At 38.4% G+C, this 26,415-nt stretch overlaps 1 protein-coding gene across 1 annotated transcript; it reads left to right on the top strand.

Moving 5' to 3' along the window:
* The first annotated feature begins 532 nt into the window (after window positions 1-532).
* On the top strand, window positions 533-20,517 carry STEAP4 (STEAP4 metalloreductase). Its single transcript, XM_071559946.1, has 5 exons — window positions 533-746; window positions 15,575-16,030; window positions 16,971-17,498; window positions 18,092-18,256; window positions 19,233-20,517. Exons 2-5 carry the CDS (start codon window positions 15,575-15,577, stop codon window positions 19,500-19,502), a joined length of 1,419 nt encoding a protein of 472 aa, XP_071416047.1. The 5' UTR covers window positions 533-746; the 3' UTR covers window positions 19,503-20,517.
* Window positions 20,518-26,415: the final 5,898 nt, after the last annotated feature.

Genomic DNA, 26,415 nt, shown 5'->3' with positions numbered 1-26,415 from the left:
TATGATCCAGTCCAATGATTGCTTGATGCTCAAGTCATCTGTTTTGACTTATGTCCCATTCCAAACAGATATGGAACATCAAAAAATTTGCATCCTCAAAGCAGGACTCACTTCTCAATACATATCCATGGCAGACTCTGGCTCCACAGAATAGCTGTGTCTACCAAGAATATCTAGAGAATCTCAGAGTTCAGGTACCTTCAACCATCCCCATGCCGAATTCCATTCATTCCACCGTGACATTCTTGCTGTCCCTACCCATAGGCAGAATGGCACAGGAGAGCCATGACACTTCCAGACAAGCATTTGCTGTTGTGTTTCTACAACATTCTTGGCTTCTGCAATTTTTGGGTTAGTCTTCCAAGAGTAGGGAAAGGCAGCCAAGCCTTAAGTCTGGCCAGTAGCCAAGGAGCAAGTCAGTGCCAGCATGGCAAGAGCAACCACAGCTTCACCTCAGCTGTAAATACAAGGGCTGGGACTTTCCCTGAGACTTTGACGGGAACTTCTTTCAACTCGCACAGGCAGAAAAGGCTTGCAACATCCCCTCATCAATTCCTCCCCTGTGCACTCGCCCTGGCTTCCATTAGATAAATACCAGATGGGCTGTCGTGGTTTCTGCACTCTGCTCCAGGCAATAAGACCTCTCTGCAGCTCCTGAAGTCTCTCTTTGTCCAGCACATACAGCGTCCCACCAGCTGAGAAAGCACTGGCTTGCTTAGGGTGACTGCATCAGATTGAGTGCACAGGTGAGTTTTACACAGATGAGACATGGGTTTCTCTCATTTGTGCAGGTAGGAACAGGGAACAAAATGGCTAAACTGTCACTCTGAGAAGTTCGAGTGGGCTTGAACTTTAATTTTTAAGTCTCCTGAGGAAATTTTATCCCAGTGTTTCTGCCTGCTAGACAAAACCCACAGAGCCAGGTCATGTCTGCTGGTGTTTTATTGACATCATACAACATATTTGTAACTAGGAGCTCATGTAAGGAAACACTGAGACATAGGAAACTATTTTTATCTGTAAAGTTAGGGCAAACCAGAACTTCAGATTTCTCAATTAGTATTCAGAGTGCTTACATAGCAGATAACAAGTTTATTTAATCTTCCAGAGGTGTTTGCTATTGTTAAAGAATTGAAGAAAGCTTCTACAAATAAGGGCTGGTCAGTGGGCTTTAAATGATGGATCTACAAAGTAGATTTTCTTTTCAGAGCCAAAATATTGGTTTGAATTTCAGTAGCAAGGGCAGGGTGTTGATTTGACCCAAATTATAATTTATCACTAATAAAAGCTGGAACTAATGATTCTTTTCACTTCTGGATGCATGTATAGATTTCAAGTTTTCTCTTCCCATTCAAGCAGCATACCAATTTTAATTGTTTAATATTTTATAAGTAAGGAGCTTCAATGCTGCAGAAAGAAATGGATTTTTTCCTTAAATATTGTCTTTTACCAGCTCACATTATTAATTCAGAGAACATTTGCAGCTGTCAGAACTGTTCTTCAGCTTTGATACAGGAAAATTTCATACCCCCTCTAAATCTGCAACACAGACAAAAGGCCAATTTTTTCAAGTCTGTTGAGACTTCATAAAATGATGCAATTAGTGGAAGATGTAAATTCTTTTTAGATGTGGCCTTTCTGAAGCTCCTAGATTTGTTAATAGCAATGATTTAGACTAGAATGAAGTAGCACTGTAGTTACATACCTAAATATTGCAATGGCCATTGAGAAATCAAGCATCCCTGTACTTTCTTCCTCCATATTAGAATTTTCTTATGCAAATATATTAAGCACTTTTCATATTTCTACATTTTTAGGCAGATGGCATGTTTTTAAATTACTTCTAGTAGTTACAGACAGAAATGATAACCAGATAAGGGGTTCACATTGCATTGAGAAATTATTAACAAAGTGTGTAACCTACATTAGTGTTTTAATTCTCAGCAGAAGCTCTCTTGGGAATGATTTTGCTGCCCTCGTACACATACTATGCCATGTTTCACATCACAGAACAGCTGGGGACATGCAGACTTGGCTGCTCAGGGGTGAAACAAAATAATAAAACAATCTCACAACTAATTGCAACTAAGACCAGAGCAGAGCTAGTCCAAAGCAAAAACTTCATTAGCATGGGCATTGGGTGCTCAGGTTCCTCCTTACAAACCCAGTCCCTCAAAAATACAGACAGCAACTGAGTCTTTCAAGGAGGATAATTAAAATCTACATGTCTTAAAGCCTCTTTCCTGCTTCCCAGTCAATTTTTATTAAAACCTGTTTGTTCAGTAACTTCAAGATTTGAGCCAACCATTTATCCCATTCTGATTTTAGTTGCTGTGCTAGCAGAGTAGAACTGCAACATGTTCAACATTTTATTTTTTTGTGGTATATTTTAGATATGTTGGCATTTTGACTTCATTTTTATTCTATTTAGATTTTAATGTATATTGACTTTCGGGTTTGAAATCTGGCTTTTGTGAAGAAAAGGTAGGTGCAGGTATTTAAATGTCACATTTACATGCTTATTGCAGTCAAGATGTGGGGGTCTTTTTGTCCCCGCATGCTCTAAAGTAGAAAACTGGGGGTTTTTTAACTCTTTTGATGTCACTGTTTAGAACCACATACTCTCTGCTTTTTCAAAATTTCTCCAACATGCACTCCCTTTAGTGAGAGCACTGCCGATAAAATAGTCAGTAAATTCACTTACTTGTTGTTATAGGCAGGGCTGTAAGAAACGGGTGCACTCTCAAATGTCCCCCTGAGCCCTCCCTGGGCTGCCGGTGACAGCTCTCTCCTTCCTGCTGCAGTGGTTTGGGAAGGGTGCTCAGGACGTGGTGGGCAGTGGGTGGTAGCTCAGGTAAGCACTGATTATATTGAGGAGGATTGGGAATAGCTGCTAGCAACGGCATGAATTAGAGGACTGACAAAGCTCCTTCTCAGTTTAATAGTGACTACTGAGTACAGCCCTGGACATACATTTGCAAAGGTGTTTTTAATCATTTTTTTTTTAACTTTACTAAATTGTTGATGTGACCTCTTTCCTGACAGGATTACTAGAGAAATACTCTAACTTCTGTAGTGGCAGTATACTGGAGACACAGGTTCAGGATACCTGGCTTGGGACTGCTCCTCTTATGCTTGTCTGAGGTGCCTAGTGTGTTACACTGACAGAGCAACACACGTCACCCTGGGTCAGGAGAAAGGCTGGGTCTCACCTTGCGCTGGGAGATTCAGTTCCCATGACTTACTTAGGAAAACAGGTGGTTAAGATTAAATCAGGTGTGAGGACAGGTTCTTACTTCTGAATGATTCTGCATGATTTTTCTTCATGTGCTTTCCCAAGTGGAACAGCCTCACCAGGACAAATCAGAATGTGCAGAAAAAATATTTTAATAAACAGCAAGTTATCCCTACAAAATAAGAATATTAGTAAATTTCAATTGAATCCTACAACCTGAACTACACCAGAGCTTCATGTAGCTTGGCACTTCAAAGGTTCTTAATTATAATAATATGCTACAAACTACTTGATCAATAGTGAAATGGCTCAGCCATCCAATTCAGATAAGTTACCCCTGAGGAGTTACACCTCAGCATCTGAGGACTGGAATTAAAGTGTTTTACTGCTGCCTGTCACCAATCCTTTAGTGATACCAACTATATGAGCTAGTTTCTGGAGGCATCTAAATAAACAAGCTTTAAGAGATAAGAAATGTATTGGAGAGGTTGATTGCCAAAGAGCAAAACACTTCTGGCATCATTAAAGCACATCAATGTTTTATAAAGGATTTCTCTGGGTGGTCCCATGCTACAGTGACTGTGAGAGCAGGAAATGTGTAAAAAGACATGTGTACTCACAGCAAGTGGATAATTATGCAATAGTCATAATAGTACAAAATAGCAATGCAATAAAAGACAAGGGGTTTATTCAGAAAACTCAATCCCTCATTTTGTATTGCATTTCCTTGCTGAAGATGTAAGAGAGGGTCACCCTGCAGGAGGGAATTATTTTGTCCAATTAGGCAATTACGAAAGCAGCACGATACTTTGTTTTGTACCTCCTGGCACCCTCTTCTTTGCTCTTCAGCTAAGTTCAGTAAGACCCCACAAGCTTTTAATTTGTCTCTGCTACACATCTTATCCCAAGTATCCACCTTTTTCTTCACTTCTTTCTTGCTTACATCCTCCTTTCTTACTTATTGCATGGTCTTGATGTGCAGAACTGAGAGTGTGACTTCTGCCTTGACCCCACATATTTCACAGGGGTAGGAACAAGAGATACACAGTGACTTTGACTGAGACCCAGGAGAAAGCACAAGACAGAAACCAGGGTGACTTCTCTCTGAAGACAGCACCCTCTGCATAGCAGTGCACAGACAGCAGGGATTTTTAAGAGATCTTGCATAAGGTTTCCTGTGCCCCTGTGCAGCGGGCCGTGGCACAGGACAGTGCTGTCTGCCCAGGGCTGCACTGCAAGCAGTCTGGTGGCAGTGCTGTGATCTGAGAGCAGCATCTCACAGACAGCACCGTGGCAGGCAGGTGCCATTTGTACCAACACCTTGGCTGGGAGCTGGGCACACCCATCCCTCCTTGCCAAGTGAGGGAGGCACCAACAAGCATCTGCAAAACCTGGGCTGAACTTACAGGAAACTTTGGTCAAAGAACAATCCAAACTACATCTTTCATGCTGCCTTGAACAGCTCTGTAAATTTTTTTTACTAAACTCATTGCTGGGTTTTTATCTATTTTAAAAGTATATGTCTAAATTTGCGCTTCTCAACAATTAATTTTCAAAGCCTGTAGCTTAAGTTTATTGCTTAAAGCATCTTGAAATCATTGGCTCAGTAATAAGGTTACATCTTCCACCAGAAAGAATTAATTTTTAAGATTGCCTGATAAGAATTTTTCCTTATTTAAAAACACAACAGCATTTTAAACTAGGGGGCTTTTATTTTTTTATTTTGTCTTTTTTTTTTTTTCCCTCTGGTGAGGATCATAATTTCTTCTAAAAATATCAATGTTCATTTTGTCCTGAAGGAAACCAATGGAGAAAGTAAACACATTTAGTAAACTTCACATTCAGTGAGTAAAGGAGCTGATAAAATTATCTACTGTCTTGGATTGTCATTCAGTCATATGGCTTTACATGTATTTTAGTATGCAGGCTAGTGTAAGCAAGAACACAGATTAATGAACTTTCTGTAAAATCTGATCGGCCCTATGCCAGACATGTTGCAAATACATGTTAATTTGTTTTGGCAAGAAAACCTCATACTCATGCTCTGCTTCCTTAAATCTTTCATCATACTCTCACTCCTCAGATTTCTAAGAGCATAAGACAGCCAAGAATTCTGTCACTGTGCCATAGCAGTCATCTCACCTTTGTTTTTATCACAGGTATTATGAAGCAACTGGGCTTCATTTTTTTTATCACTTGTACAACCCCATCTGAAAGCAAGCTAATTGAAAATCAACAATTCATTCATGTAAATGGGAAGAAAGCCAGGCTTGCGTTGTTCTCCTAGATCTCATTAAAAATATGTACTCTTACGTTTTTAGTGTTCTGAAGGTCTGGTTGTGGGTGTAATGCCACTTAATTCCAGTCTCAGTGTATGCTACCATTGGGCCATCACTAAAAGCATCCCGAATAACATGCTCTGCCTCATTCTCCATGACTTTTGACCACAATAACATAGGGTTACAACTGAAGAGCCATTTTCCACTTGCTTCCTTCTCTTTCGGTGGTACAGATATGCATTTGTGTGTGTGTCCGTCACAAATTTTTTAGGGTGTCCATTATTTTGGCTTGATTTCTACAGGAAGTGAGATTTCTGTACTCATGCAGAGGTATTTGAGTGCCTCGTGTTTGTGTGTTCCTCAATCATTTTTCTAGTGATGATTTCAAACAAATATACAAGGAGGACAGAGTGCTTTCTTTTCTGTATGCTCCATGAAAAGGGCAGCAGAAGACCCCACAGAAAAGTTCTGAAAAATTAAAGACTGTGATTATATGTATTTGAAATACCTGAAATCCACTAAAAGTGTTACAAGAGTCATCTCCTGTGATTGGAAACAGTTTCAAACAGTGCTTGTAATCAGCCAAGAAACACAAACCCCTAGGAAGCCAGGCTTCATTATTTCTAGTGTTATTTCTCTCTGAGATAGAGCTATTTGTTAATGTCTCTAAATGGCAGTGAGGGAAGGACACAGCAGGAGTCCAAAAGGTGCTTCTCCATTCATGGTGTATCTGCAAGCATGTCTTTCTGGGTCTCAGCACATCTCCTGGGCCAACTGGAATAAACCGTGTGCCTTGCACTGTAGGCAGATCTGTCTCTCCTTCTCACACTTTCTCACCTTCAGCTGTTTCAAGAAACATTTTTATTCTTCTTGCAGTTGACTAGACTGGATTAAGCTTAATACCTACACACCTCAGAACCGTACAACAGCCCTGAAGAGACTGAGGAAATTACTCGAGTTATAGCTGGGTCTTATGTGTTTATGGGAGCAGCTGGAGGTGGTGAGATTTCCAGTCCTTTCAGGACTTAGCTATGATTTAGACAACATTAAGCACATCTTTTTAGGACTATCCTTCATCTGTTTGAAGAGCCTCCAGGCAGCTTTAGTGTACTCCTGATAAAAAGTGAAGATGTGGGAAATGCAATGTCCTCCGTAGGAGGATTTATTGTCTCAAACAATTTTTTTTTATCAGCTTTGTCAAAACTCAGAGCCCAGGATTTTCTGCTGAGAAGAACAGTAGATATTCATTTGCTTTAAAGAAAATTCATTAATAATTTGTTGGAACACATTTGTTCAGAGCTATTCTGCTGTTTTCTTTATGTGCTTAAGTACTGGATTAATCATGGGAGAGTAGTTTAGCCAATGCCTTTCAGTTTTAGGTGTATCAAGAAACAGAAAATGAAATTTGTAATTCAGGGCAGATTTGGTTCCACAGCTGTCAGCTTATGAGAAACAGTATTTGTTATAGAGTGCATTCTTTGTCTTTCTGTGGCAACAGTAAAATGAAATTTTAAGAAAATGAGATTGCCTCAGAGTAGTGCACGTCTTTCTGAGAAGAATTTTAAAACGCCTTTCACCTGTTTTCCAAGCTACACCAGGATTACTGTATATTATGTATGTATGAAATACTTCATAAAGACTTGCAAAGCTGTAGTACTACATATGCAAGAAAATGAGTATTAATCTCTCTGTTTTTCTACTATATTTATTCAGCTACTATGTGTAATTTGAGTGTATTGGAGCAATTTTGTTTAATATACACCTTTTGATCATAGATTATAAGACAAAGCAGAAGTCTCATTTACAAAAAAACCCAGCAGTTGTGGATGACTTCTACTTGTCAGTACATGCAATAAACATTTAAACCAATATACTCTTCTCCTGGAAGAAACTTTAACTTTGGAGAACTCAACAGCATGGGAAACTAAAAATTATCAGTGCAAAAAAGTATAAATAAAAAAAATTACTTATTTGGTTCAAGTTCACCATGCCCATCCACAGGTATATAGAATTTAAAGCAAGTAATGAAGAAAAAGAGGCTTGATATAAAAAAATAAGCAAAATAAAAATAAATAAATGTATAAATAAACCTGGCCTTTTACACTGCCTTTGTCACTCTCAGTCACAGTCACTCTTCTTCATTGCCACCAACATAAGTATCTGCCACCAGGGTGGTGTCAAAGCACCGTAGTTACCAGAAATGCAGCCCAGCCATGACTGAGAAGGATGTATGTTTATCAGGTAGGGATGGATTAGGTGTGCACAGAGGCATCGGGGGAGCAAATCTGATTGAACCTGTTCAGTGTGTTCAAAAAGGCATGAGGAAGGTCTGCAGTACTTAGGGCAAGAGTTTATTTTCACCAGTTTACCCTTTACGCCAACTCAAGATCAGCTCAGAGTTGCTCAGCAAGATTAGGATGATTAATCATGTCAAGTCTGACAGCATGCAGGGCTTTCTCTCTGTAGTGGTGATGAGAATCTGTTTTCAAAGTGTTTTGCAAGAGACATGCTCTCAACCTCTGTTGGTGAAATGAGTTGCCATGTGCTCAGCCCTGCCTGTGTGTTTCAAAATATGTAAGTTCTTGAATCCATATAAGGAACTGCATGCTTTCCTAACCAGAGAGATACAGATCTTTGACTGAAAAAACCTCTAGCAGAGGCTTGAGGACTAATATATGTGGATGCTGTGTAAGAAAGTTTAGCTCATCCTTGGTGTAATGATGAGAGATACAGAAGACACAAAAAAAAAAGAAACCAAAACCAACTAAATCCTCTCTGTTAAGAGAGCAGTGGAGCTACACAGAGATGCAAGAAGTCACATCAGCAGTTTAAAATGGGGGCATAGTCTGAACCCAAACTGCTTATCCCAGATGTCTCGGTTTCACTGCTGTATGAGCACAGTTAAACAGCAAAGGTTAGTAAACCTGAGGGAAGAATTAACTTCCACATGCAGCAAGATACTATTATGTGCAATGGACTAAATTTAATAAGCTCCAAAGTGTCAATCCATGTCTCTCCATCATTATAGAAAAATAACTCTTTTCAAATCTGGAGAAACATGTTTTTTCTAGAAAGATAGATGTAGAAAACATTCATAACCATATTCTGCTACACAAAATCACTGGAATATGCATTCAATACTGCTGTCATGGTGTCCGTGTAACTGTGTGTGAATTCACACAGATGAATCTACCTCCACATGCTATATAGTGAGCAAAATGTATTAAGGCAGGACTTTTATTTGTCTTCAGAATGCTGTACTAGAGCAATGCCAAGCTTCTCAATGCATAGAGGCCATTCTCATGTCTAGCACTGTTTATTATTTGCATAGTGTAACAGAATTCTTGCTGTTATTTACAAGGAAATAGCAGTAAAAAGGTTTAGTTTACATAGAAAGAAGGCCTTTGACACTTTATTTTTTAAAGTTACACTTCTATATTTCTTCTGCTTATAAGCCTTATGTCCACCTTTGGGATTATCATTCTTACAATGATCGTAAAAAGTGGAGGCGGGGGGGAAGATTGTAAATCTTGGGACTAAACAATACCATAACCTCCTTATAAACCTTTCTTCTTCATGACAATGGATCAAATTCCTGGCAATGCTTTGGCCATTTCTCTTCTCACAGTCCTTATATCCTGCTTTGTCTTTTAAATTTTCACTCTGAATCAAAAGACAAAAGAATATAATCCCAGTATGGGATTCTGGAAAATGATACAGGGGAAAATACCGAGGTTCTGTCACAGCTGCAAGCCAGCACAGGCAACCATGCAACATCAAGTACTCAAAAATGGATTTGTCCACTTAGCAGAATAATAAGCAGAGTATACAAGATTCTGAAGGTGGGAAGGTGATGTTCCATGAGAAGTATAATTTGAGAAGAAAATGAGGTCAGGAGATTTGGCAGCTTCTTATAGAAACTCTGTTAAAAGCAGAGACATAAAAATTGCATCGCAGAGCAAGGACTGAAGCAAGAGAGCCATGCAGCTGGAGCTGTCAGTTCTGAAACTTCAAAATCTAATAACATACATAAACCAAAATCTATGGACAAGCACAGAATTGTGCTGATATATTGATAAGATTTGAAAAGTCACAGCACAAAAAGAAATATAATTAGCAAGTTACATATAGAATAACAAGATCTTTCCTGTAAAAACATGAACTGTTAAAGAAAAATCAAGGGGAGAATTGATTCATTGAAAAGAAAGCTATTGACTAGTGATTCCAAGAAAGCCAACCTGCTAATACCTATTTTGCTTTCTGTTCACCAAAAGGGTCAACTATGATAAAAGGGTTTACATCAGTAACAAAGAGATGGAAATTCCTGCCAAATGATAGAAGAAAGAGATTAGGCCATGCTTAGGTGAGTTAAATGACCTGAGATCAGCAAGACTGATGGATTTCACCTCACACTGTTCAGGGGATAACTGACACATTTCCACAGTTATGAATAATTATCTTTGAGAACTGTGTGGAAGAGGTAAAGTTTTGAAAGATTGAAAAAGCAAAAATAACAGCTACCTTTAAATGTAAGAAGAAAGAGGAGGAGCAGAATTATTGCCCAATCCATTTAAATACAATTCTCAAACAACTAGAGGAAGCAAGTACAACATAAGAAATGGGTTATAGGCACATGGATTAATCAAGAATAAATCATTCAAAAAAATTCATCATTTCCTCTTATAAAAGGATAACAGGCATTGGGAACAACAAAGGTGATACAACTTCACATGAGCAAAGTTTTTAATATGTTACATGTTAGAAAAAATTTCAAAAGCACACTAGCAAATGCAGTTTAGATTAAACTAATAAAAGGTAAGGTTCTGTGGAACTAGTAAACAAAACATTTTTCAGTCTCTTAGTTAATCCTTACCAAAGTAGAAGACTTCATTTACTGCAGATATACAGAGGATCTCTCATGGCAAAAGTCCTGTTCCAGAATTTCATTGAACGGCATAGATGCTGGAATAGACACTAAACTCATTAAAACTGACAACTGACAAAGTTGAAAAGGGCTGCAAGCACACTGGAGGAAAGACTTGGAAATCAAAATTATCATGACAAATCAAAGCTACAGTTTGAAAAAAATATGGTTCTATTTAACAGGGACAAATGCACAATACAGCTCTGAGTCGGTAAACTCTATGGAAACCAGGGATGGAGAAAGAGGCATGGGAGCAGTCCAGTTAAAGGATTGGGTGTAATAGGATGCCTTAGCATTAGTACTTCTGTTCTGATGAGAAATAGAAGCATACCACTTTTCAAGTTTTGCTTTACACACAGAATGCTCTTGGAACACACTGAAACTAGATGCCTTTCCGCAAAAGCTAAGCCAGAAGACATGTTTTAGGTGGACCTAGACACACTGCATCTGCTGGCAGGCACGTAGGCTTCAGTACTAGACTAAAGTTAATCCAAGGTGGAAATCTGACACATGGATAATATGAAAATCATGAGCTCAGCACAGCTGTTGCACTCCACATCTTGGTTCCTGTTGCCACACACAACTTGTTAAAGCAGTCATCATCTTAATGCATCACAAGCTGACTATGAATCACCTATGTTGTGAATAAGACAAATGTTGACAGCAGGATTATGTGTGGTCTGTGAGGCAAGTGAAACAACCCTTTTCTATCTGGTAAGATTTCTGCAAGAACACTGCATTCAGTTTTAGCACCATACTTTTAATTAACAATTGGAGCAGTTTAGCCTAGAAAGATCAGAAGAAAGCCATGAGAAAGCACCACTCTCAGAAGCACAAGTTGCAGGAAAAGATGTGGGACTGTTTTATCTAGAAAAGAAAAGGGTGAAATGGTAACAGCTTTCACATCTAACAAAGGCTGCTGCAAAGAGAAGGGGGATAAATTGACAGCTGTGTCTACTATGGGGGAGGCAATAAAGATTGCTCATAGGAAAATCTGCCTAATAGAATGGCTGAGAAAGCAGTAAGCCAGGAATAATTCAGCATTCACAACACAGGAAGGTTTTACAAACAGGTTAGACAAGCATCTGTCAGGCTTGTTTTAAACACAGTTCATTTTGTTTTAGGAAGGGAGATGGACTAGATAATCTCTTGAAATCACTACCTGAGATATTTGCTTTGCTTCTGTTTTAAATGTAAATAGTAAAATTACTCTCTTTCCTGCTCCTTTCATCTTGTCTTTCTAACTTTTGAATCATTCCACTGATCTTCCATCTGCATTTTATGTTACATCTTTCTAATCTTTCCATTATCCATCTCAGTCTATGTCTCGGTCCCATCTCCACCATTCTGCTTTTGGTACTGTACCTCATCTGTGGCATTGCTTCTCTTCGGATATCCCTCTTTTTTCCCAGGTTCAAAGCAACGTGCCTGTCTTAATTCAATTTCCTACATAATCAAAGCATTTACATACAACTGTTAAACTAAATATAGTATCTTCATTCACTTCCCCTAGTGTTTATGCAATGGGTAAAAATGACAGTGTTGCATTTAGCTTTGCTTTTTATTTCAGCACCTCCTTTTATCATTACTGACCAAGTTAACTCAGAGATTAACACCATTTTCCTTAAAATAGTAAAATTTTGTGTACAGGAATTTAGTAACAATGCAGAGGAGAAATGGCACAGTTAATTATTGCATAAGTTTATATGGATTACCTTTTAAATAAAATAAGGCATACCTAGTGCTCTAATGTTAGGGGTATGGATTCATGCAAAAATACAAATATCTACAGCTTTTTCTCAGTTAATCTGTGGCTAATTACGTAAAAGAACAGACAACGGTTAGTGCATGCTTCTTTGCTGGTATTTCTGCTTTCTTCTGGTGCTTTGAGAGCACCCAACATAACCCTGGGCATGGAGCAGAGCCCCAGTGCTAGTCAGCTGCCGACTGATAGCCCACTGTCAGCCTTTGGACTGAGCTCCCAGTTACCAAACAAGCCTTGTATCCCTTGTGATATACTTTTGCTTCCCATCTTTCACACTGGCATATGAGAGTAAAACACCTTGTCCAATAGAAAATTACTATCCTTTGGCATTGCAGCTATCTCTGTCTGAATCTGAGAGACTGTTTTCCTTTTTTTGACTTGACAACCACACAGTTGCCATCAGATGCTGCATTTTCTTCAATTACACACAGCAAAGGAGAATTTATCTATGCAATCTCTATATCTTTGCAATCTACTGCCTGAATTAAGCTCCAGAAGTTCACTGCCAAGCCCACAACCTTCTTTTAGTGCAATAACAGCCAGCTGGCACAAAGACATGTTGAAAGGAAGGAAAAGAATGATTCTATGGAGAAAATTTACTTAATTTCTCTTTTTATTAGAAGGTACAGTCCAGAAGGCCTGGGATTTAAAAGCAAACTTGCCTTGTCTTAAATGTGATTTTCAAAAGTAGCAGATACACTATTAAATTACTATCAGTCTTCTAGTATACTTAATTAGCTAAAAAGTTCATTGGTGAACAGTTTATTTCTAATATGTCCTATGGTAACAGCTATGGGAATCCCTATTAAGTAAATATTAAGAAGAAAAGGTAAATTCTGCTTACTTTATTCAAGTGAATTGTCCCTCCTGTCAAAATTTGCATTAAGCTGAATTAACCACCATACTAAAGGAAACCTTTACTCTCTTCAGCTTTCTATGTCTTGTACATTCCCTTTACGTCTTAGATAGCACTTCAAGAAACTGTATTTTGAAAAAAAAATCTTCCTTCCATTATTTTTTCATTTCATTTCTCTCTTTTTCTTTTCTCAGCAAAATGAGTTCAATGTGCGTTTGCAAATGAGATGTTCAGTATAAGTGAACAACAGAAGAACTTTATATATTTATTTCTTGCTGGTGGATCCATGTCTACATTAAACATTTTTATAAGCTCAAGTAAAGCGCAACTTGACTTATCTACCAAATATATTACCTACTAACATCCATCTGAGTTTTGGGGGGTTTATTCCAGTCTTGTTTTGGAAAGAAGAATGATTCGCATAGTTCACTCAGCAATAACTTAAGGACTTCTTGGGGATAAATACAGATATTTTCAACTGGATGATTGTGTGTTAAAAAAAAAGTTTTAATTTCAATTTTAGATAGGAGTCTCTTTTGTTAAAGGGAAAAAATAAGAAAAGAAAGTTGAGCCTTATTAGGTATTAAGTTGGACCATTTATTAATATTATATAAGCAACTTTTGAATTTTGAATTTCCCAAAAAGGAAATTTATAGTTTTAGTCACATTAAAGCCTCATGAGACACGAGTAATGGTTTTTTCCCTCAGAGAATGGTTTTTAAATATGTCAAAGACTGCAATTTCATGCATGTGTCAGAGTGCACAAATATGCAAGACACATTCAGATGGGTCCCTATGAGGAGTTATTTTCATGTTGTGTGCTACTTGATAAAGTACATGCCCAGCTGGGACTGCAGCTTCAGCATAGCTGGGGTGAACACTTTGCTGCACTGCAAAGTCTCCAATGGAACCTGTTCGAGTCACACAAATCCTCCAGTACACAAATACTCAGACCCTTTTCTGCCTGAATCCACACCTTCCCCTAATGATTAGGAGTAACTCTGTTGGCAGCTCTCCAAATCACAGGACTCCCACAGTTCATTGCCAGAACGGTGCTGAGCAGGCACTGATGCCAACTGAGGGTTACATAGCTACATACAGAAGTAGTCCTAGACAAAATCTTCATATATGATTCTCAGAATAAGCATTTATGTGCCCATCTCACTAGCAAAACTTATGCCCTACAGCACAGGACACAGATAGAATCATGGCCCTTATCTTTAGGTCATGGCAAGGTGGAGGGAAGTTCAGGCTTGATTTTTTATTTACCAATCAAATGCAAGTTTTGGATTAAACAATTTAAAATTATGCCAGATTTTTAAAAAACAAAACCTGTTTCATCTAGATAAAAATAGAAAATAAAGTGAAGAACACCATCTCAGTGTTTTTAAATGGCAGTATGTTTAAATTGCAGCATTCTGAATGGTGCTTCACAGAAAAATGTAAGCAAAAGGTTCATAAACAGCAGGAACAAAGCAGTTGTTTTGTGTCTAGCTAACCATTTCACACATTTCTTTCCTGCAAACTGAGACATCTGTTATTCCCACTGCACTAATTAAGACAGTCACCTGTGATACAGTGAAAGACTTGAATCAGGGTTCCAGAAAATTAAATTGCTGTTCCAAGTACCAAATTGATGGCCAGTCCAAGAGAGGGGTCTCTCAAGGTCTCCATTTGGAGGTCTTAGGTTTTCTGCGCTGAGTTCACCTTTTGTAAAGGTAAAACAGTCTGTGGACCTTCAAACCAGACCTTTTGGATTCTGTATTTGTATCATGGGTCTCACTCTGCAAGTACAGAACATACGTACTGCTGTTGCATGGATAATACATTAAAGACTTTGAAGATTCCAGGTACAGTGATAAAGGAAGATAGATAAAAACCTCAAAGAGAATTTTATTATGAGTAATATCAAAAAATCTATGTTCAATATGAAATATTCCAAGTTTACTATCCAAATGCTTCATGGAACAATAATATTACAAACTGGCACTGACTAGTTGCATTAAGGAAATACCGAGGACAACAGATGGTTTTATAGTTACCTTTTATAATATCTCCTATTCAAGTATTCTGAAAAATACCTTCCAGGTTCGAATCTGATTAGAAATACATTCCTCCTCAATTCTTTTCTATAGCATAAATAAGCAGAATTACTCTGAAATGTGTGCTACCCTTGCTCTCTGTGCTCCTGTGTTTTTTCCTCCTGTGTCTTTTCCTCCTGTTTTCCCTTTGAGAGAGGAAAACAGCAACAGTTCATCTGAATGTTAAAATCTATAAAATGTAAGGAAAGGAGGGTGCCATAAGAGAAGGAGAAGTGGATACTCAGAACGATTTTTTAAAAATTGTACCAAAATCTTCAGGGTGTGTGTATTCAGAAGAGTTGCAGAAATCATAATAAGTGGCAAGAAAGCGCTCAGACTTATGAGAGTTGTACATTCAGAACAGACAGTAGCCTTTCATTTTCAAGGGATTGATATTTTACTTAGTTTGTTCCTATTACTTTTTTTTTTAACAGATGAATACAAATTCTTCCAACATAATGGCTTTGGCTCCTAACACTTCTAACAAAAGAGAGACAGTGTGCATATTTGGAACTGGAGATTTTGGAAGAGCTCTGGGATATAAAATGATTCAGTCTGGCTACCCCGTGGTGTATGGAAGTCGGAGCACCCAGATATCAAACCTGGTTCCTAAGGATGCAGAGGTGTTGAGCCATGCAGAGGCAGCACAGAAAGCTGCCATCATCATTGTAGCAATCCAGAGGCAACATTACAACTTCCTTACACCACTAGCAGAAATTCTCCGTGGAAAAGTCGTGGTGGACATAAGCAACAATTTAAAATTAAACCAGTATCCCGAATCCAATGCAGAGTACCTTGCTCAGCTGCTGCCTGGTGCTAAGGTTGTGAAAGCCTTTAACACTGTGTCAGCCTGGGCCTTGCAGTCGGGCACGTTGGATGCAAGTCGGCAGGTAAGTCTGAGCAACAGCAATTTCCTTTGTCATTGAGTTATGCATCAGATGGCTTCTTATTAACTAGACAAAACACATATGGGACATAGGAATCAGGCAGCGCTGAAATGGTATTTTCTCTGTAGTCTTCCATTTCAAACTAAATGTGAACTAAAATTTCATTTGGATTTGTAATATGTCATGACAAGGAATATCAGTAGCTTGCCTCTGAACTCAGTAAGGTGTTTAGGGACACTAGAGAAGCAAGGAAAAAAGATAGCAGAGCTAGAAAGAGAGAGACAGAAAATCAGGAGGACATTGGGCTTGTAAAGTTAAACAGAAAGGAGATAGGAGGAATATATCAAAGCATAAATAAAATGAGGAAAGAAAAACCAGGGAGGCAAGGGATATGATAGAGCAATGAGTATGAGCAACAGAAGTGAGCTGGAAGATGAATAAATCACTAAAGTTTTCTAAATCATAATCCATGGCTACCAAAGTTTAACACAACATCAGTGTGTGCGAACCAGTTTAACCTGCTCCTTAACCACAGAACAGCAAGCACAGAGCTGGTCATAGGAAACAAGACAGCAGCTTATTTGAAGACAAATTTTTCGTTATTAATCTGTGTTCTGCCACTTTGAGGGACAGTGCTCTGCTACAACTCATTAATTCCCCCAGCTACTTAAACCATTGCTAACTTTGATTTCTGCTGCCAGATAAATGGTTTTGGCTAAACTAAAGGCCTAAGGGTTTCAAGCTTGGGCCCTACAAGCCTTCATCATCTCAACAGGAGCAGAAATTGCCCCCTTTCTCCCAGTTCCAAAAGGACTATTTTCTTGCACGGTCATAGAAAGAACAGTTTCTTCATTGTTTTACTAGACCTGAAAAGAACTAATATTTACTTCTGTGATAGGTCACAAAAATGTGTCCAAATAAAACTGTTTGTTTTTGACTGCAGGTGTTTGTCTGTGGAGATGACATAGAAGCTAAACAAATGGTGATGAATATTGTTCGTGCACTGGGTCTCACTCCACTAGATCAAGGATCCCTCTTGGCTGCTCAGGGAATAGAAAATTACCCTCTGCAACTCTTTCCAATGTGGAAGTTTCCCATCTTTTTGTCCCTTGGCCTAACTGTATTCTTCTTCTTCTACTGTTTGGCTCTTGATGTAATTTACACTTATGTATATGAAAACAATAACTTTTCATTTTTTATTGCTATTACTATTCCAAATCGGATCTGCCCTGTAATGGCGCTCATCCTTCTTGCCTTAGTTTATCTTCCTGGTGTACTTGCTGCAATTATTCAGTTATACAGAGGTACCAAATACCGTCGTTTTCCAGACTGGCTGGACAAATGGATGCTGTGTAGGAAACAACTTGGACTAATAGCCTTGGCATTTGCTTCTCTGCATGCTGTGTTTACTCTTGTTAGTCCATTGCGCGCCTTCGTAAGATGGAGAACCAGCAAAGGAATCATCTCCCAGGTGAGTTTTGTTCCCTGCTCTATGTCTTCCTTTTTTCTGGCCTTGTTACAAATACTACCTTCTGTCTTGAACTTCAGAAATCCATATGGACAGCCTAATGATCTTTCCAATAGGATCATATTCCTGATTCCTGTGTTCCTTTTAATAACTGGTATATCTAAAGCTTTTGGTATTATGTTGAGCTGAGGGGATTTCTGGACCCAGTCTTCCTCCTAGATAGTTGACATATTAATAAAATAATCAGGGGAATTGTAAATATTAATAGTACTTTAAAGAAACCTATTTCCTTATTTCTCCATATAGCTTTAAGAATAGAATATATTTTGACTTTTTGATCTTGCCTAACAAGAAAGGATCACATATCTGTCTTCAACAGTAGGTCTACAGAAGTGTAAAACACATACCACAATTACAGATACACAGAACCTACATGTAATGTAATGCCCCCTCCTTGAGTAAGCATTCAAAGAAAATAATGATTTCAGAGACTTAATGTATAACAATTATCTCCCAGTTACCTTAAAGGATATTTTTTCTGCTTGTTGATCCTAAAACTGCTGTTACTAAAATATACCTGGTCTTCTTTCCTTCAGGTACTGAACAATAAAACAGAACCACTTGACAACACTAATGCCTGGCTTAGTGACTCTTATTTGGCTTTGGGAATTTTAGGATTTTTTTTCTTTGTTCTTGTGGGAATAACCTCCTTGCCTTCAGTCAGCAACAGCGTCAACTGGCGAGAATTTCGATTTGTACAGGTAAGAAAATTACTTCAAAAACCCCCTTCCTTTATAAACTATGTCCACAGGCAAGTTCCCACAGACTTATGGCTTTCCTCTGGTATCTCCAAATGTGTACTCTCCATGATCTGACAGTGAAAAAAATCTACATGGCCATAGAGCTTATCTGCAAAAACCCACAACTGCTCTGATGGCTGCTCATGGTACAACTGGGATTACTGCATAAACAAGAGGAAGTTGGGAAGATGTGAGCTCCTAAATGAGAAAGAGAAAGCTGACTTTGACATCAAATTCCACAATTACACTGTCACAAAATAATTTATCCACTTATCAGACTAATTTTGTTGGTTCACAGACAATTCAGTTAAAATGGGTCTGAAAACTTACTTTATAACTCGAATCCTCTCAATGCCAAGCACCTAAAAAGAATCAGCAATTTCTGCAGAATGTAAAAACTGATGTGCCTATGAACAGGCTGCCCCTGGTAACACTATAATCTCAGCCCTCCTTTCACAGAAGTTTGGTGCAAGCTGCCATGCCTCTGCAGGAGCTGAGCTGGATGGGAAGGGAGGCAAGAGAAGGGGAAATTACTATCAGTGAATGTTTTATCCAGGCAAAAACTTGCACAGTTTGGTAACTTCTGGATGGATTAGCACTAGAGCGTCAAAACCCTTGCATCTCTCCAGTGAACGTCAGCATTTTCTCTGATTTTTCACAAATATGACAGCTAGGCAGAATGTGTCAGCCAGGAAAAATTATCAAGGTTATTGACAGAGAAAAAACCCAAACAGTGTTTCCCCTTTATCCATTTGAATGAACCTTTATTAAAAACAATAAGAGCCTTTATGTTATGTAAAACAGTTTCATTTCACCAGTCCCCAAATTGGCATATGCCATAAATCTTACTGTGTCCTTAAAACTGCTTTTGTTCTGTTCTAATTTATTGTTTTAACCTTCACTTATTTCTTGGTTTCTTTCCTTCATTCTTTCCTAGTCCAAACTGGGATATCTGACACTGATTTTGTGTACTGCACACACGCTGGTTTACGGTGGAAAATGGTTCTTGAGTCCATCAGCGTACAGATGGTATCTTCCAAACATCTATATGCTCTCCCTTGTTGTGCCATGCATTGTACTGGTTGTCAAATTTGTGCTGATATTTCCTTGTGTAGACAAACCTCTCACACAAATTCGACAGGGCTGGGAGAGGAATCCCAAATACTCAGAACAATCAAATTACATTATAAACAAATCTGCTGTATAATGAGACTAAAATGTATCATCCAAAAAATATTATGAAGACATATTGAAATAAAGTCTTGAATCTACTTTACCTGGAGAGGGAAAGAAATAGTGAAAATCTTGGCCAGGCCCTGCATAAAACAAAGCCTTTCCAATGACAAGCTTAAAATACAAATCAAATGAAGCCATTGAGTTTCTGGACCCCAGGCAGTCTTTCACACATGTGCAGGCCCTCTCCTTTGCTCAATATATATTCCCCCTTGCCTATTTACACTTCATTCCAAAGAAGGGTATATGAGAAGTATGTGATGCTCTATATCCCTCTTCTCTTGCTCAAAACCTTCTCCAGAGCTGGGCAGATCCACAGTAACCTTTGTGTTAGACAGCATCTAATCCTCTTCCCTATCCTGCCCACTGGGCCTCAGGACTACATGCACCTACACACATCCCCAGAGATCCATATACACACCTGCTTGTGTTTCCACACATTTCCCCATTTCTACACATTTCCCTGTTTCCGCCCCCAGAAGGCACCAGCACCAAAAGAACAGGTGCATGATGGATGTTATCTCTTCCTCCTAGCATTAGTTTATCCTCCTTTAACATCTGATCCATAGGGACCTATGTTCATACCTTAGAGATAGTTGAGTAAGATTTGTTTAGTTTATGTACAATGATGTTCAAAGTGCATGGATCAAGAACTGCTGAATCTTTGCTTGTACTTCTCTACTAGAAATTTGGGGGAAAGGGGAAGGAGGAGAGATCAGAATGGCAGAGATGTGAGAAGTCCTCACAAGCCCAAGCTTCTCAAGTATAGGCAAAAAATCTGTGATTTTTTGTGTAAGCAGTGACTTGTAAGGAAAGAAACTGAAGGAAAATCCTTTTGTATGAGGGGGGTTTATTATTCATCATAGTTATATCTCATGAAGATAATACTGTTGGTATGTCAAAAAATAAATCTTTGGATGTGACATTACAGATATTCTATGAAAATATACATATTTTAAGGACAATAAAGATTTTTTTTTTACACTGTTGAGCTCTGTTATAATTTCTGGAACTTCTTATGCTATGATGCAACTGCTGATGTGCTCAGTTGCACAAAGATTTTGGAAAGCCTCAGGAGAAAGAATAAAATGGGATCCTGTCTTCAGCCAACTACCTTCCCTGACCTTTGTGTGCTTCTTGGGTGCTCACATAGGCAGATCTTTGCTTAGTCTTCAAAGTGGCCTGAGGATGTTGTGGAAAAGTAGGATCCAGCTGGGATGGTGACCCTCTCTTAAATTGCAAACAGAGCATCTGACAGTCTCCTTTGGATTGGCAAACAAAGAAAAGGCAAAACATGCTTGTTTTTATAGGAAGATAATTGATTTCTTGTTTTTTCTAGCTTTCTGTTGTTCTCCCTGTCCATACAAAGAATACACACATACATGAAGGTATGAGCATGCTAACTAGCATAGATAACTGTGCTTTAAAGCAAACATTATCAAGCACCTTAAAAGAAGTTTAGTATCTTGAGCAAAAATACCTATCTGAATTATAATTCTCCAAACATTTCTCAACAACAGAGTCTTTTTTAATTCTAGGCATACATCCCCTCCTCATGTTATATTTTGGCCCAGGAAGAATCTGTTCTTAACACCCAAAAGAATGGTATCAGCATTTGGTGGAGCCAGATTTCTTAGAAATAATTCTGGCATCAAGTACTCACTAACCATCACTGGTGCATATGTTATACTTGTTCTAAACTGATATGCATATGTTGATATAAGTTTTTACACAAGCTTTCCTTGACCTGTGCCATGATGGAGTAGTACTATATTTCAAGCTTCCTTCAATGATTTTCCACATTAATCTTACAGAATCATTTCCTGCAGAAAGGATCAGGTACAGGCTCAAAGGGCCTAATGACAACACTGTTGTGAGGATGACTGTAACACTCATACAGCTCGCCTGAGAAGAGACAGGGAGAAGCAGCAGAAACAGAGAAGGAAAACAAGACAGAACAAGAGAGAATTTGTGTGTATATACAGGCAAAAGAGAAAGGGACAGACACAGTAGAAAATAAGTAGCAGCGACAACCTCAGTTAATATCCTCCAGATTTGCCATTTTGGGGGCAAATTCTAGCATCAGTGACACAGTTACTTGAGATATGTGTTGCTACAAGTAACAACAGTTCCAAGGCACTGACACAAATTGAGTTTTTATACTACTTTGTAAAGGATTTATTTTGGGGGGTTCTGCCAATCTGAAACCTACTCTTCTTCTCCCACAGCTGAGTTGGTGGGGTGGAATTTAAACAGCAACAGTCATACCTAGGTAACATCTATTTCAACAAAAATTTTTGCTTATTAGTGAAAAGAAAGTATTTTAATTAATCAGATTTGCTTGAAACAGAATGGGATGTCAGACACACACCCCTCCAGGGGATGAAGCTGACACCACAGATACTGCTGAATCCTGAACCACCAAGATCTGAGCAATTCCCTTTAGTTCCACCACACTGCACTGCAAGTCCTGAAGTCTGCAAACTAATTTTTGCTCTGCAGCATGACCTGTCAGGCTTCTCTCCCTTATCTGACAGTCACCTCTCACTCCAAGACATGACGCTTACAAATCCAGTCTACAGAGCCCCTTTTTCCCATATGTCAGGTTTTTGCATCTTTGCTCTTGTAACCTCCTATCAGACAAGATTTTACAAGAGCATCTTTTGCTTCAAACACTGATGAGTATGTTGGATTCACTGGTCCAAATAAAAAAACTATTAAATAGTATGAACACTCACAGCACCTATGTAACTTATGTTTGCCTGCTCTTCCATACTACAATTAACATATTTAATGAGCATTCAGTGTTCCCATAATAGCCTAAATGTGGCTTCTCTTCCACACACTATGGAACCTTTTCTCTCCTACAGAGCCTGTTTTTTAGCTCTGCATTATAAATTCTTTTGTTGTGGATCTCCATTTGTATCATTAATTCCTGACCTTAACATGAATGGTTTGATCCCTCAAAGAGGCTGACATTCCTCAAAATACAATTTTTTTATCTATCACTGTGAAAAACTGCATCACTTATTCTTGCACACTGCCTTCATTTAATGTTCTTGAATCTACAAATCCAGAATTGACATAAATATTAGCTCTGATAAGACCAGACCCCTACATATTATTATCTTATATGGAATCTCAGTGCCACAAGAAAAATACACTGCAGAACCTTGAGAGAACATGCTCAGACTTCAGAGAACTGCATGAAACAGCTAATGCCTTCAAATTTTGCAAACCAGGTAATTTTTTGTTCATATGACTTCACATATACCCTTTATTCTTGTCTCTCTTTTTGCTTTCACATCTAGATTTCCTTATTATTTGAGACAGAACCCCTTCACTGTACTTGCTTCTCTTCACACTTGCTCAGATTCGAACTAAGAAAAACTTAACTGCAGTGAGTAGTCTAAAGCTATTAAATATCAGTGCAGAGACCTTTCCTACTTTTATTACCCATTAATTTTTTGGTCCCCAGTTTTATGGAAGACAGTAAAGTGTAGTTTTTATAATCCTCTTTTTAGAGACTTCAGAAAAGAGATAAATGAACAACGGAAAAATGGAAGTTATTGTAATATGCTAATCATTATAGGACACAAGTGGTTGAACACCACCAGACCAAGCCAAAACATCCTAAAAAAGGCATGTTTGGGACACATTATTTATGACAGAGTGTTGGCATCAAAGGAGGAAAGTATATGGAACAAAAATGAAAATGTATTAGAATGAGGAAGAGAGAGAGAAGGAAAGAAGAAGGAAGAAGACAAAGCTGTTTTACTTCTTTCCTAGCGGCTCCATAACAGAAAAGATGACACGTTTTTGATTGTATGGTACCAATTATTTCAGTGCCTTATAAAGAATTAAATAAATAGTTTCATCATGGCAGTCCTGGAGTTCAAATAACCCTTTAGGATCCCACCACAGGCTTCTTTCCCCAGTCCAAATTGGTACAAATCTATCTATTTTCTCATCCTTTATAACCTTTCCAAAGGTAGTTGCCACTTCACACCACACCACCCACTGTTGAGCAGCAGCAGTAACAAACCCAGCTGTGCATCAGGCACACAACTTGCATGCCTCAGTATTGAATGTAGTTGGAAAAACTGTTTCCTTGGGGGAAAAGAATCAGAAGATGTTGTCCAACTGCCCCAATTTGGGATGGAGACTGCTTAAGGGACTGTTCAGTTTCAATGTGAGACACTATCATCTTCATTTTATAATTAAAGAAACAAAATCAAACATAAGGATCTCACTGAAGAAAGGGTAAACCATTAACACAGCATGAAAATTTGAACTAAAGGAAAGCCTACAGTACTCGATGAAGAAGACAAGAGAGTAGAACCTGAAGAGGTAACTGGAAGGGTAGTCCTTCCCCATCCCCACTTGCCTAGCAACGAACCAGAGCTTTGGGAGCCCGAGGTCAGGACAGACGCAGTGTCCCTGTCCCTCAGAACCAGCACAGGCAATCAGAGGAGATGGGTGCAAAAGCAATTTCAGGGAATTAGGTTAAATACGTACGTGATTATAGTTTGTTTTGCTTGTAGTTTCTGGTTTCCAATCTCATAAGCAAAGATTTGAAATCAAATCTCATCTTTAATAGGATTGGGCGAAAGGTCAAATTTCAAGTCACACTGCAGAAACTCCAGTCTGGTTTTACTACCAAGCCTGCATAGCACTGTTGAGGTAAATAAACCCAACAATTTAGGATACCAAATCTTGCCAGGGCCTGAGGGAGATCTCCTGTCCAGTTAGAGATCTCCATCCAGTTACAGAAGTCTGAGAAGGGTGAAGGGGCTGACTTGGAACAATACCAAATACCCAAGCATCACTGAATAACTTCTAGCATCTCTTCTTCAAGGAAACACTCATGTTTCCCGGCAAAGCTGTCTTCCCTGTCTTTTATAAAGAAGTTGACATTTAGATTCACACTTAACTGTCATCACAGACACATCCCAAGTTTCTTTAATGATCCCTGTGTCAGTGACTCATATAACATCACATAAGAAGTTAGAGGCAAGAAGAGGAATTGGATGTGAGTTTCCTGAAGCTAAGGATAGTTCTCTAATTATGAGGAGCTTTACAGATTAGAAAGCCAGAAGGCAACCTTGTGATTAGCTATTCTCTCTTCCTGCAGAACATGGGCTGTAGACACTGCCTAAATTAATTCCTTTCTGAATTATCAGGAGTTGTCATATTTTTTGGTTCACAGACCTGCTACAAATTTTCCAACAGTAATACAGATTGCTGTAAAGTTTAAGCTTCCTGACAACATGTAGTTTTATCCTCGCTACCATTTGTTATTGCTGGCAGGTAATCCATTAAAACAGACTGTATTAGAGATATTCTGAAAGAACTGCTGAACTTCATTTAAATGCTAGAGAACTCACCCCAACTTTTGGCAAATTATTTTGACAGCTGATTACCCTCACTTCAATACATAGCCCGGATTTTTTTTTCACTGTATTATTCAGCCATCATAACTTAAGATTTCTACGACTTATCTGAAGTGTGCAGAATTATGGCTATATATGGAACTTATATATTACTCCAGAAAAGAAGCCCAGGTGTAAGAAGAAAAAGTGTGATATATAGACACAGATATAGATATAGATACAGATAAATACAGATGTAGATATAGATAGCTATGGAAGAATATAAATCCTACAGATTCTACTGCACATGTGGAAATCCAGCTGAAACTTCTTGGTGATGACAATGGAAGAGACAAGGTATTTCCAATTACAACTTTTTATTTTAAAATTAAGAAGACTTAATGTAGTAAAACACTAAAAATATTAACACTCACTGTAAATAATATCAGACTTTACCACAATTTCACCAAAAATATGCTAATATTTGTTAAAAATACTGTGAAAACAGAAAGGATGTTACCTGCAGGATCATAGTTTTTGTAACCTACTCTGGTAAATTTATATGGAGACAACATATCCATAAATGGGGTTTTAGGGAGTTCTCAGGAACTAGTGGCAGATCCACCATTACATATAACAAGTCTCAACAAACATAAATCACTGCTGAGGAAATATTCAAACTATATTGTCCTGGAAATCCTTATGCACGATGAGGACAGACAGAGATGGAAGCAAATCAATGGCTGCTGAATTTTCAGCCACAGCCCCACTGAATTCAGCTCTGAAGGCAGCGATTGCAGAAGCAAAAAGACTGCATGTCACACTTCCAGCCCAAGGAGATATAGTCTGGAAAGCACCAGCTGAAAACCACTCAAAAAGGGCCTACTAGAAAGGGTTATGAACCATGCTGAAAAATGCTAAGAGGGTAGGAAAAAGAGGACAGGAGCAAGATCTAACATGTTTTTGTGATTTTCAGTGACTCAGCTGCTGTAGAGTTGAGTGGCTGTTACACACTGTGAAAGGGACAATGAAGACTCTGGAAGAAGCTCCATTATACAAAAAATGGTGTAAGAATGTACAAAAAATTCTTACACTTGCAGACTACATAAATTTATTTGATTCATTTCACACACACAAAAAAAATTCAGAGGTGAATGCAATAAAAAGTACCCGGGTCACTATTCTACTTATGAAATGTCATAATCTAGTAACTGGAGAATTGAGAAAAAGCTGCTTGTCTCTTCCACAAAACAGCAGAAAAAATATAATCTATACAAATATATGCAACTCTGGGATTATTTAAAAGAGCAGTGGGTGTGAGAGAAGCATACAGGAAGTATCACATAAGCTTCAGATAAAACCACAGGCGTACTTAGGCAGCTTTGGCTTGGTTCAAAGGTGAAACTCTACTTAAATCACTCTACCAAGAGGCTGAGAGTAAAGAAACTTGTTCATTTCTTCCCAAGTTTGGGTATTTGATCTTTGATGCTGTTGTACTTATTTTCAAAGAACACA

This window comes from Pithys albifrons, chromosome 7, assembly GCF_047495875.1.
Source record: "Pithys albifrons albifrons isolate INPA30051 chromosome 7, PitAlb_v1, whole genome shotgun sequence".
Taxonomy (NCBI): domain Eukaryota; kingdom Metazoa; phylum Chordata; class Aves; order Passeriformes; family Thamnophilidae; genus Pithys; species Pithys albifrons.
The sequence above is the reverse complement of the archived record's forward strand: the minus strand, read 5'-3'. Positions and strand labels throughout refer to the sequence as shown.